The following is a 13,374-nucleotide window of genomic DNA, read 5'->3' on the forward strand; positions in this document are numbered from 1 at the left end:
CACAGAATAACTAATAGTAGTATTAGCCATGGTGGCCGAGTGGTTTAATAAATAAATAAATTTGAAATTTACCACGAGCTTTACGGTGAAGGAAAAACATCGTGAGGAAACCTACACAAACCTGCGAAGCAATACAACGGTGTGTGTGAAGTTCCCAATCCGCACTGGGCCGCGTGGGAACTAGTGCCCAAGCCCTCTTATTCTGAGAGGAGACCTGTGCCCTTGCAGTGGGACATATATAGGCTGGGATGATGATGAATAGTAATTACACAAAAAAAAAGTAGCTGGATAAAGTTTATTTACATTTTACCTAATAAATAACATATGATTAAGGTCAAAAAACTTACACTTTTTGAAGGAGCTCTAGGGTAATGGTAACAATTTTTTTTCGATTCCTACTCGCTACTTTGTGAATAGCATACACTAATCTCGTTTTCGTTTATAATAATTGATTGCGTGCTAGGTTAATGTTATTCTGGCTCCTAATGGAACTTCACAGAGTGCCTGAATACACTTTAATGAGCCTGGATTGCACAGGTAAAATATATGTATATATACATAATTTGTCCTCAAATGAACAATTGAATATGAAGATTCTAATTAAACTTTACACTGCCACAGAATCTATATAAAACAGACTCATAACTCAAGCTAGGTAATACAAATGTGTCAACACTTCTAACAGAAAGAAGTCATGCACAAGTTTGCCTCGCAAAATGCAAAATGGTGGCAGTGAGGGATGCATTATATAGTTTCAACAAACACTGATGCAAAAACTCAACAAAAAAACTTCATAAACTTAGTAAAAGGCTATCAAATAACCAATAAAACATTGCTAACTATTTACAACTTCTAGTTTTCAAAATAAGCTTCTGAAGTTATTTTCAATGTTATAAAGTGCTTCTGAAAGCACTGCATTCTCTCTTTTCTGATTTATTTTTAGTTTTTCTTCCGACTTTGTGTCATGTTCCTCAGTCTTACTGTGAGGGAATACTGAGCAAAAGACATCCATTTGAATATAGTTCAATGACTGAAGTATGATCCCTTTGTCAGGGTATGGGGTGGGGGTGACATGGCCATCATGCCTGATTGATTGGCTACAATTTTTTGGTTTGGTTTGCACTGGAGGAACTGCAGGTGCCCCCCCTGAGGGGCCATTGGGCCCCGAGGCCCAGTGGGTCCAGTAGGCTCAGTTTGAGATTTCTCAGCTGTCTCAGGCACAAACACAGGTAGCTTGGGTTCTTTGATTTCAGGAGCAGGTGTAGTTAAATGTTTCCCACCTTAAACAATGAAAGTAAATGCTAGTTTAGCACCATTTAGAAGTTTTACAGCCTTATTCATAAAAAAACCTTAATTGAGGTTTGATCGGTCTGTTACTTAGCAGACTGATTAAGCTTAATAGACGGTTGTCAAGAAGTATGATTCATAAACACTTGCTAGCAGTCTGCTAGTTGTTGAGCTGCTGATAGACCGATTAGACGCGTTATGTTGGCCACCTTGACAAATCAAAGACAAAAAATGGCCTAATCGATAATTAAAAAAAAAAATTGACAGCAGTGACAGCAAATTATCAGGAAAAAAAATAAAAAGCGAGATGTTTGTTTTCACGCCATTTCCGATTCGCATGTTTATGTTGTGCAAAAAGCCATAATTATGTTAATCATCGTTAATAATTTCGTTGTTAATTTATTGTTGCTAATTTAGAGGATTTTTAAATACAAATTCCTGAAAATAATTTTTCCAGTTTTTTTTTTTTTAATCTTTGCGTAGCCCTGCCTTCACTATAAATATCTTCGGTATGGTTTTTTGCTCTTGTCAAAGTCAGCTGTTCAAACTTGTGGCGGCCATTTTGTGACTTAGCAGGGAGATAAAGGAGGGTCTACGGTCCTCTAACTTTAGCAGAGCCTTGATCGACTGATTAGCGCTAACAGACGTTTATGAATCATGTTTTTTAGCATCGGGCCTTCAAGGAGCCTTCAAGGAGGCTCTAACTTTTTATGAATAAGGCTGTTAGAACATACATTCAGAGCAATTATGTTGCAATATACTGACTATTATTTTGAAGTATTGATTCATGTTGTAGAAACTAACTTCTCTGAATTTCTAACAAGTGTGTATTTACACTGCAGTTTGCTTCTAACAGCCTTATTCATAAAAAGTTAGAGCCTCCTTGAAGGCTCCTTGAAGGCCCGATGCTAAAAAACATGATTCATAAACGTCTGTTAGCGCTAATCAGTCGATCAAGGCTCTGCTAAAGTTAGAGGACCGTAGACCCTCCTTTATCTCCCTGCTAAGTCACAAAATGGCCGCCACAAGTTTGAACAGCTGACTTTGACAAGAGCAAAAACCATACCGAAGATATTTATAGTGAAGCAGGGTTACGCAAAGATTAAAAAAAAAACTGGAAAATTTATTTTCAGGAATTTGTATTTAAAAATCCTCTAAATTAGCAACAATAAATTAACAATAAATATGAAAAAAAAATAGGATGATTAACATAATTATGGCTTTTTACACAACATAAACATGCGGATCGGAAATGGCGGAAAACAAACATGTCGCTTTTTATTTTTTTCCTGCTAATTTGCTGTCACTGCTGTCAATTTTTTTTTTTAAATTATCGATTAGGCCATTTTTTGTCTTTGATTTGTCAAGGTGGCCAACATAACGCGTCTAATCCGTCTATCAGCAGCTCAACAACTAGCAGACTGCTAGCAAGTGTTTATGAATCATACTTCTTGACAACCGTCTATTAAGCTTAATCAGTCTGCTAAGTAACAGACCGATCAAACCTCAATTAAGGTTTTTTTATGAATAAGGCTGTATATGTATATACAAGGTGTTAATTAAACAACTGAAAACCTCAGACATCCCAACTGTCTGTTTTTATTTTTATTTTTAGTTACTTTAATGTTTAATATTTACATATAACTATTACAAAAAATATTCATATGATTTGATAAGTGTAAAACTGGATTGAGCAATTACAACACACATGGAGAACAATATTGAGTTGTCACAATATATGTGACACCTCAATATTCAATTCCATCTTCACTTACAACTTTAACAATATTTTCAAAATGTAATTTAAATAACATTGAAGGGTTGAAAAAATGTTTTTACTCAAGTAATACTCACTGACTGAATGAATGATGCGCTCCATTTCACGGAGCTGTGTTTGCTGCTGCTGCACTGTAAAGTACAGGTCAGTTATGGTGCTTGTTATATGACTCAATTCTGCTATACGTTTTTCCTCCTTTGCTGTCTCTTTTTTACTCTGCCTGAAATGTAAAAACAGAATACTATGGTGTTGGTAAAATTACTTAATATGCACAGTCACAAAACAGAAAGGTCAAGAAGTCAAACTCATGTATGTCACCAGCATTAATATCTGCCACAGCGGAGCATGCAAAAATATCTGACACATCCTTCCGGCCCTTGAAATAGAGTTGTATCAGATATTTATGCACGCTTGTTGTGTCAGATATTGGTGCTGGTGACTGTACTTCACTTTTCATAATTACGCTCTACGGTTGTCAACTATGGCTTATTATTATTATTATTATTATTTATGAACAAAAAACTATTGTGGTAGTGGCACTGTGTATCTAGTTGTTTGATTTATTGTTGAGAATGAAACGGGAAGAATGGAGAAATAAAATAATAATAACTAAAATATTTTAATGTTTATGTCATTGTTATATTACAAGTTTGTCAGAGAAAATATCTTGCGCCAATTTGACATTGACGAAATGCATGTTATATTTTAGTGTAATAAATTCACATTCTCCATTATTGCACAAAAAGTTTACAGACGCATGTCTCAATCGGATAGTACTCGCGCTCGCACTGGTCCCAACCTGACCGAGATTTTGTGTCCGTGAGCAGTTTCTATGTGTGCGTGGCTCGAGCGCACTTTGTATGTAGATTGAATTCTGCACCTATCTGTTTTGTGGCACAGTATATTATATATTTGTCTTTATACTTACTCCTCGAATCAAATTGAATATTACCTGTTATATTCTATTATGAGTAATCCAGCACCAATGAAAAATATGACAGATTCACCAAGCAGGTTGGCTCCCAGCTCGATGGCCATCTCTTGGCTTAGAACTGGGATGTTCACAGGCCTTCCCAGATTGAGGATCCACATTTTGGCTTTCACCTCACACCAGTTATAAACTGTTTAGACAAATCAATAATTACCACAAGATTCAAACAGAACTTCAAACTTCAGCTGCATAAATTCATAATAAATAATTATAATACTTACACTGTGCAGGGGGCATACATACATAGGTTCTGAAAAAGGGATGCTTTTTGGCTCGTTCTTTACAAGCATTTGCTATGGGTTTACTTATCTGTTTGATTAACAATACAGATAATTTCGCAATAGGAAATGCCCCAATAACCATTGTTATATTTAACAATTATATGAATTGTTACGACACAGTAATCAATTGGAAATTTTGCCCGTCGATGACCAAAAATGAACGATTGTCTCACTCTTCCTGTCTTCGTCTTCCTTCCTCCATACTCGAAAAACAGTATACAGTACAGACAGCAGGCAATCCGTCAAAGGTCAAAGTCAATAACTTGTCTGTCAAAATGAAGAACAACAACGACAGCAGTTTTTAAAGTGACTCAAATAGCGTTGTTTTTTTTTTTAGACAGTTTCGTCACGCTACACTAGCGCCTCTAGCGGCGAATTCATACGCGATAGCCCTCATTGTGGCCAGCAGGGCTACTACGAAACTCGAAGTTCGTATCGTACCGTCCCTCTCGCTCTTGTATTAAATAGTATAAGTGTCAGAGGGACCGCACGACACGAACTTCGAGTTTCGAGTTTCGGAGTAGCCTGCAGTACGTACAGAACACAGTACTAACTCTTCCTATATATACTGTACTGTAGTCTATAGTCTAAAACTAAAAACTACTAAATACTTTCTTTGTTGACAGTTCGTTTTTTTTTAAGTGATTGATAATAAAGTTTGTTAACGATGTTTTATCTTTATTTATGAGACTAAATAATAAAAATAAAATATTAATCATAAAATAATGAGACTGTTACCTCTTTGGAAAATAGTGTTATTGTTCAGTTTCAGTTTTTTGTTGTTATATTTATATTCTAGTATTAGTAGTGACGATGTGAAAAGAAAAGCAAATAACGGGAATGACAAAGTTTCAAGCACAAAACTGATAACATTGTAAGTAAATTGATTAAAGTTCTAGCAAACGCAAATGATCTTTGTTGATTACTTGTATTTCATTTTCTAAAAACTGCTTCAACTTGCAGGGGACCAGAGAAAAGTGGCAAGGGTGTTATCAAAAGGATTGTGTTATCATTTGTTGTTTGTGACTCTCGATTTAAAGAGTCCCTGAACGTTGTGAAGTCTGTTTTATTATTTACAAAGACTCCTGTGCATTTTGTCATATTCACTGATGACGAATTGAGATTAAAGTTCAATAAGACTCTGAGCGAGTGGAGAATAAGCTCGGATCAGCAACTTGATTTTGAACTGCATAAGATAAACTTCCCTGCCGAATATGCTGAAGAGTGGATGAATTTGTTTAGCAAATGTGCAGCACAGAGACTGTTCATACCGGTGAGAAACTGAAACTTATTTAATCTAGAGTACACTTAGTGGATCTGTGTAAGAATTTATTAATGATTTTCTATTCTTAAGTACCTCAAGTCTAAATTATTATTATTATTATTTTATTTCCCAAGTTCCCACATACAGTGCATGCAAAGGGAAGGCAAAAGTAAAATGAGCACACATTTATGCTCTTGAACTTTTGTGTTGCTCAGTAAAATGCTGCAGGTTATATATATTATTTAAAATCTTATCTAGTTAAGATGCCAGTGTGGTATACAATGTGTAAACATGTAAGTTCTCTCCATGTAATATGTATGTATTAAACTGGTCTTTTTTAAAAACTTTCAGAAACTCATACCTCATATAGATTCTATGATCTATGTGGACACTGACACCCTGTTCCTTGGCCCTGCAGATGAGTTATGGGATATATTTTCGGAGTTCAACAGTTCCCACATATCTGCATTGGCTGTAGAAAATGACAATCCTAATGTGTCATGGTACACCAGATTTGCAAAGCATCCATTTTATGGGAAATATGGTGAGTGATTGTTGTTATAGTAAATTGAGATTATCAGTAATTATTATTATTATTATGAAAAGTGAAGACTGCTTTAAATTTTTTTTTGTTATCTTTCAATGTTTGTTTAATGTTACTAAATACACACAAAGACATTAAACAAACATTGAATGTATCCCTTTTCTGTACTAAAACTCGTAAACATGCATTTTCCCAAACAGCATACCCTAAAAACCCCAAAAATATAGCAAATAACTTTAAAATTGTTAGGACCATTTAATGAATTTGTTTGAATTGTTTCAATGTATTCAATATAGTAGTTTTGTTTACTCATTCTTTTCATATGTGATTTATTTTGAAAAGACAATATTTTTACTCATTTAAATATATGTGCCTATGCAAGGGTGTTCATATGAATCATATTTTACTTAATTTCAGGTCTCAACTCTGGTGTGATGCTAATGAATTTGACAAGAATGAGAGACTTTGGTTGGGTGGACTATGTGACTCCTATCATGTTAAAATGGAAGCTGTATATTCCGTGGGGTGATCAGGTACTCATTCACTCACTCAATTCACTCAATTGTTTATTATTATTTTAAACTCAAGCTGCATTATAAGACTGATTGATTACAATTTCTATCTTATGATATAAAGATATTACTAGTGTCTTCAAAAGCATTAGTTTCCTTCAGATTAATCTAATGTTAGTACAGGTAAACTCGGAGTTTCACATAACACCAGAATAGAAACAAGCACTTTTGAGAACACATGTCTTAGAGCAGGCATTACCAACTAATTTAGTTTGGGATGCATTTCTACTTTTAAAGTTACTTCAAATTGTAATGAATAGCAGTAAATTGTATTTGAGTAGGTATCTTCCCTACCCAGGATTTTTTTCATTTCAATGTGAAAAACTTAACTTTTTGCCTTGAACTATGCATGCATCTGAGGCTTAGAGTAAAGTTGGTGTAAGAAATACCATTTTGTTACTTTAGGTCCGCACAAAATTAGTCAACTGTCCAGATGCGGACCGCAGTCTGCTAGTTGACAACCGCAGCTTAAGTTCAATCAATCACATCAACTGACAGAAATAGCAATAATCACTGTGTATCATCAATGGTCCATACTGTGTATGTATGTACGAGGGGTGATCCAAAAGTAATGATAATTTAATATACATATATATTTCCGGAATAAAATTAAAAGAAGTTGCATTAGTAGCTGTATAAATTCCTTTATAAATTAAAAAAAAAACATGAATAATAACTTACGTATTCGAGATTTGTAGCTATTTATTCACGCGCGGTCGGAATCATTACGCAAAAATAGAACAAATGCTCTGAGAGCAGTAATTAAATATGCCTGCTTGAAAAAAAAGTCTATGAAAGATATTATATTCAACAACTTGTTGGAAACACTAGGGTATTCTGCTCTGCCATATTCTACAATTGCGCTCTAATGCAATAAGTTTTATTTGGGTAGGTAGAATATCCACTACAGATGAACATAGCGAAGGCCGCAATGGTATTTCATAGTATAGATTATGTTATGTTCCTAGTAAATTGCGTTTGCAAAACGTTCGCACTGCATATATATAGCTACAAAACTTTATGGTCTCGTGATTCACTAATGAATGACGAATAAAGATACGGTGAGCGCGAGAGTAAAAGAGATAGCTATCTCTAAGCTAGGGAAGGGGAAACTTTTTCCTTTGCATTCCAATATATACTAACGAAATATATGGTGGGCCAAGTTGTTGAATTTTTGGCTATGTTATTTACTGAAATAAAAATATTGATATGTATTGTGAAGGAGTAACAAACATACACACACAACCAAACTTCATTTATAATATGAAGTAGACTATCGCATTTATAATAATATAATAAGTAGGATAGTAAGTCACCTGCTTATAGATCTAGTGAATAATGTTTTTTCATCGTGTTCATTACTTCTGTACAAAAACAGTGGCAATAAAAAATCACAAAAGGTTTACAAACACTGTTTCTTATGCATATCTACAAATGTGCAACTGGAGTGCCGAAAACGCCGATGGGCGTCTGTTCTGCAGAAACGTCGGCATCGCAGCAAAGTACGTAATCTCGCGCGCGGCAATGAATGGGTTAAAGAGCTTTACAGACTGCAATGCAGGATAATGAATAGATTTCTTTTTCCTTGAATGGCAACACTGGCATAGATAATAGATCGCTCGTTTTTGGCTCGAAATTCGAACTTGTGATTTTATTTTGCTTAATATACAAAATGTATCTACACACCCAATATCATATTTTCTCAAGTTTTTCGCGATGCCCAAGGTCAAAGAATCGAATTGCTTTAAAAATCCAGAGAAATAATGCGTTGATTGGGAGAAACGTGTCAAAATGGTGTTGTAGAGCGCCATCCTGCTCTGTCTCGTTTTTTTCCCGTTCTGGCGGTTCACTTTTATATTATAGACAATATTTTTAGACGACTTTAGGAACTTTAGGACTTTATTTTGTTCAATAGTAATAATATTATTATTCAAATTAATACCACTATCTGTGCTATGATCACCCGGCCATATTGACACCTACGTTGTCGCATCTGATTTTTTAATCTATGTTGCAGTCTTAGCATTTGTATTTTTTACGAAAAACTTAGAAATTATGTAGTAAAAAACAAATAAAAAAAAATTAAATGTGATATGTGATCCCTTGAGCTTTATTCAGTTTAGCACCATAATTTGTGCAATTTCAAAACACACACGACGGCATTTTACATTGATTTGTCTAACTGTCGTCACATTGACTGTCACGGACTACTTCAACTTCAACTTTTTTGTTTGGTGGCAATCGGTCGCTTTTGGTTAGCGTCCATTACTGCCAATGACACCTCACGGACTACTTGCACTGTGCCTTGTTTGAGGTAAACTGATTGCGACATGAGGCAATTGGGTCATTTATGAATCATCAACTCGGGGGCGGTAGTAACATATCTACTCCCTGTTTATATGTAATATCATTGGAAGGCCGCCAATTTATAGCCCTCATTGAAGATAATTTCTCAAAAATTCAAAATCTTGTTTTGGCGGATAGAAGATTGATTATCAGGCATCAAGTTGAGATCACGGGGCTCACATATGGACGTATTCAAAGGATCTTAACTGATCAACTGCACATGAAAAAAGGTTCCGTTTGTTGGGTGCCCTTACAAAGGCAAATCTTGAAAAATTTCAAATTGATCTCGAAATGTTTTTGCGTCGATTTGTGACAATGGACAAGTTTTGGATCCATCATTTCGATCCTGAGACCAAACAGCAGTCCATGACCTAGAGAAGCGATCATCTTTCCAACGCCGCAGAAATTAAGTCGCAAGCTCAGTGGGTAAAGTTATGGCATCCGTGTTCTGATAAGGGAGTAATAATGATTGAATATCGTGAGAAAAGAGCCACTCTTATGGGCTTAGCTGACCAAATACAAAGATTGCGCGAAGTAATCAAGGAGAAGCGCCGGGGTAAACTTCGAGCTGCGTTCTGTTTCATCGAGACAACGCACCCGTTCACAAGGCCAGTGTTACTATGGCTGCTATTCGTGATGCAGGGCTCGAAATTCTGGAACATTCCCTATATTCGTTAGACCTAACCCCCATCGACTTTTATCTCTTTGCACGACTAAAGGAGACCAGTGGATGCATTTTATGTCAAGATTTTTTTTTAAAGAAATTCGTGTTTTCTAAACAAGATGGCCATGTTTAGTGTAGACTTATTAGGAAACGATATTGCAATAGTACATTGTGTCTTAAGGCGGTAAATAAGGAATTACGAACGAGAGTCTTTTAATGAGTCGATGTTCGTAATTCTACTACTGCCCGTGCGACATACAATGTTTTTCATCACATTTGCGAGTAAAATTGTATACTTATTTGTAAAAGAAAAACTGATATTGTTTCAAAAATTGCCGATACCGCTGACTGCGCTCTTGCTTTGAAAGCAGCATGTGCCCGACGTGCAGGTGCTGCAGTACACCCATGCAGTAACAAACTCATTTACCGACCTTGGGCTTCATGACAGCAAAATTAGTACGGGCAATGACTCATTTACCGACCACGGGTTTCATGACAAGCACATTAAGGTCGAGAGTTTTATTTGGGGGGTTGCAACCAAGGTAGCCTGCATGTTACGACATTGTTTACGAGCAAGTGTGATGAAAAATAAATTTACCTCTTGACCACTTGTTTTCCAATTCATACTCATTCATTGTCATTACTTTTGGATCACCCCTCGTATATGTATATGCCTGTATCATTATTTAATTGTTCCTAGGACATAATAAACGTGATATTCCACTACCACGGGCGCGCGGTGCTGGAGCTGTCCTGCCGGTACAACTACCGTACGGACCAGTGCATGTACGGGGACGCGTGCGCCGACGCCGTGCGGCGCGGCGTGTTCCTGCTCCATGGCAGTCGGAAGGCGTTCCACACCAACAAACAACCCGCCTTTCAGGTATCTATACATATACAAACGCAGCGTAGGACGTCCGCCAACGAGATGGACGGATGACCTGGTTAAAGCCGCGGTTAAAACCTAAGCAATTGGAGTCTACGGGGGAGGCCTACGTCCAACAGTGGAAGTCCTACGGTTGAGATGATGATGATGACATATTATTATACAAACTATTTCTCAATAAGCTTTTTGACAGTTTCTGCATCAGATATAAACAATAAATGTCACTAGGTGATGATAGTCTTCATTGTTTTCAAGGCGTATAACTGACACTGAACAATATAATACAATAAATGACTCTTTATTGTACACCAGAAATAGTAAGCGATACAGAAAACAGGTACACAGAAAGAAAACTGCAAGGTAAACAATCGACGACCTTATCTCTTAAGAGCCCTAAGCGAACCTTAAGAACCTTAAGAGCTGAACCTTAGGGTTGTAAAGGAATTTCATGGTGGACTATACCAAATTAGGAAAGGAGCGTTGTAACAGGTTGATTCCCACCAGGTTGCTGTATTTTTTCTTGGCATTAGTGATGACAAGCATAGAAAAGCTTGTGCACACTAACTCCAAGAAATGGCATCCGAAAATATAATTAACTCATGCTTCTCTCACTCTCCGGGTTGCCCAATGAAATTATACACTCCACGCCACTGAGTAGAATTATGTTGGTTATGTATGGAGGGCGGGTTTTTGCACTGATAATAAATGTATCGCACAAACGTACCTGTCTCGCATTTATTTTATTCAAAATCAAAATGAAAATATTTTCATTCAATTTAGGCTATAACAAGCACTTATAAATGTCCCAAACCTACAACATTGATTGGACCTGAAGTAACGCTTCATTCATCGACGAGTTAAAGCTATATACTAGAGGTTCAGGTGTTTACTATTTTATTTTATTCAGGCGCTGTACCGAGCTGTAGAAGAGTATAAGTTTGGGTCTGATGCGAAGGATGCACTCTTCGCCATGGAGCGCTACTTAGCGGAGGCGCCGCCCTCGCCGTGTGGTAACTTGAAAGATGCTTTCCTCAAAGTACCCTCCGAAACGATATACCGACTTGATCAGACTAATAGATAGCGATAAACTGTGACTGCTTTTACTTATAAATTAAACTAGTATTTGATACTCAATGTCTGTGACGCCATAAGTCATTCAATTATAAAAGACGGATGCGACCGAGGTACTATTATACAATATGTATGACGCTCTTGTGAACAGTCAAGAGTAAAAATATGTACCAACATACTTTGTTCCAGTCGTAATACTTAAGTAATAACTATTATATTTTTGCACTTGCCTGTACAGCTCTTCCTCGTTTTATGGCCTCACAATTACCTAGCTAGATTTTGATACTATATACTTTATTTTGTAATGTTAATAAATCGTAACCTGACAATTATAAATGTAATTAAGATTGGTTTTTGGAGTTTTGTATTTTTTATTTCAACTCGAAATTTTGTTACTTTTCGATAATTATAAATGTTTCAGCTAACATTTGAATCGTGATTGAATTGTCATTGCAGCTGAATTTGTTTATTCTCAGGCCGCTACAAATAGATATAAGTATAATGTTTCCAATAAGACAGAACAAGTTTTTAAGACATTGCACTCAGATAATTTTCGGCGAACTTATTGTTATGTTATGTATAAAGCTTAAAAGCTTTTGTAATTTATTTATTCACGTAATTACCTATCTATACTATGGACTAGTATTCTAAAATGTATTAAATATTTATTTTTAATAATGTGAAGCACCAAATGACAGTATTTTAAACTGTATTGATAATCTGTAATATTTAATGTTTTATGTATTAATAATATATTATGATGATGATGAAGCACAAAGTGACAGTAGGTAAATTGTAAATGTATTGATTAATTAAGATTAAGTATTAAATGTTTAACATGTCGATTGTCGATTAAGCACTTCATGTTTATTTGTTACCAATAAACCAACAAATTTACTAAAATATGTGTACAGGCTGAATCTCATGTTTGCCTAATTTATAAATAATGAAAGCCGAAAGGAAAGAAAGAAAAGAAATAAACATTTATTCACTATTCAATTTAATGAATGATGTTAGTGAATGATATTATAAATGCCTATCAAGGTGATTCAAATGTAGAGTAGGTAGAACAAAGTGCCTTTATTTTATAACGTTCTGATGGTATTATTATTAGAAGTTTTTTTTTTACTTTGCTTAATTTACGTAAGAAAGAATACGCTACATTATACTGCATGATTTCAAATTTGTACGTTGTTTTTTAGACTAGTACCGAATTTAAATTCTTGACCTTCAAACTATCACTTTAACACATTTCCAGGCCCCGCGAATTGAGATTCGCTACCACAAAATGATCACAGGTTTATATTGTTAACCAATGAGGGAGTCATTTAAAAACGAATAATATTTTTACCGATTTTTTTTTTTTTTTACCATATTGTAAATTTAGAAAGGTCGAATATTTGTGTACACTTATTGTCATCTGATCGCAATATGCGCTATGCCTGGAAAATGGTTAATTAACATAGTATTAAAGTTATAAATTAAAACCCAGATTATCATGTAATGTTGTTTTAGTATTAGAAAGAAGGGAAGCGATCTTGACGTGTCTTTTTATTGAAAAACACTTTTGAATAATAAGTCACAGCAAATAGTAACAATTAGCAAGGCCATAATATCATAGTAAAAGAGAAGTAATAGTTACCTACTGTATTTTAAAAACGTTTTTCAATAAAAGCCATCAAGATTGTTTA

At 35.4% G+C, this 13,374-nt stretch overlaps 2 protein-coding genes and 1 long non-coding RNA gene across 3 annotated transcripts in view; 1 reads left to right on the forward strand and 2 right to left on the reverse strand.

The window, feature by feature from the left end:
• LOC141428958 (uncharacterized) overlaps positions 1–13,374 on the reverse strand; it is a 62,558-nt gene that overhangs the window by 17,868 nt on the left and 31,316 nt on the right. The window lies entirely within an intron of this gene.
• LOC141428593 (optic atrophy 3 protein homolog) lies at positions 293–4,539 on the reverse strand. Its single transcript, XM_074088598.1, has 4 exons — positions 4,277–4,539; positions 4,017–4,185; positions 3,119–3,284; positions 293–1,174 (listed from the first exon to the last, which is right to left on the reverse strand). The coding sequence occupies exons 1-4, from the start codon at positions 4,416–4,418 to the stop codon at positions 860–862; spliced, it is 792 nt and encodes a 263-aa protein (XP_073944699.1). The 5' UTR covers positions 4,419–4,539; the 3' UTR covers positions 293–859.
• LOC141428957 (glucoside xylosyltransferase 1-like) lies at positions 4,839–13,368 on the forward strand. The gene is made up of 6 exons (XM_074089042.1): positions 4,839–5,210; positions 5,300–5,609; positions 5,952–6,144; positions 6,562–6,677; positions 10,427–10,609; positions 11,520–13,368. The coding sequence occupies exons 1-6, from the start codon at positions 5,062–5,064 to the stop codon at positions 11,691–11,693; spliced, it is 1,125 nt and encodes a 374-aa protein (XP_073945143.1). The 5' UTR covers positions 4,839–5,061; the 3' UTR covers positions 11,694–13,368.

The sequence above is a fragment of the Choristoneura fumiferana genome, chromosome 6 (assembly GCF_025370935.1).
Source record: "Choristoneura fumiferana chromosome 6, NRCan_CFum_1, whole genome shotgun sequence".
In the NCBI taxonomy this organism is placed as follows: domain Eukaryota; kingdom Metazoa; phylum Arthropoda; class Insecta; order Lepidoptera; family Tortricidae; genus Choristoneura; species Choristoneura fumiferana.

Bases quoted from the DNA above. Each gene is read 5' to 3' on its own strand.
- LOC141428593 (XM_074088598.1), bottom strand. From the start codon at position 4,418: ATGGTTATTGGGGCATTTCCTATTGCGAAATTATCTGTATTGTTAATC. The intron at 3,285-4,016 runs GTAATATTCAAT...TTTACATTTCAG, and splicing joins CTCATAATAGAATATAACAG to GCAGAGTAAAAAAGAGACAG. The intron at 1,175-3,118 runs ATTTTTTCAACC...TACTGGACCCAC, and splicing joins AGTATTACTTGAGTAAAAAC to TGGGCCTCGGGGCCCAATGG.
- LOC141428957 (XM_074089042.1), top strand. From the start codon at position 5,062: ATGAGACTGTTACCTCTTTGGAAAATAGTGTTATTGTTCAGTTTCAGT. The intron at 5,610-5,951 runs GTGAGAAACTGA...AAAAACTTTCAG, and splicing joins CACAGAGACTGTTCATACCG to AAACTCATACCTCATATAGA. The intron at 6,678-10,426 runs GTACTCATTCAC...AATTGTTCCTAG, and splicing joins ATATTCCGTGGGGTGATCAG to GACATAATAAACGTGATATT.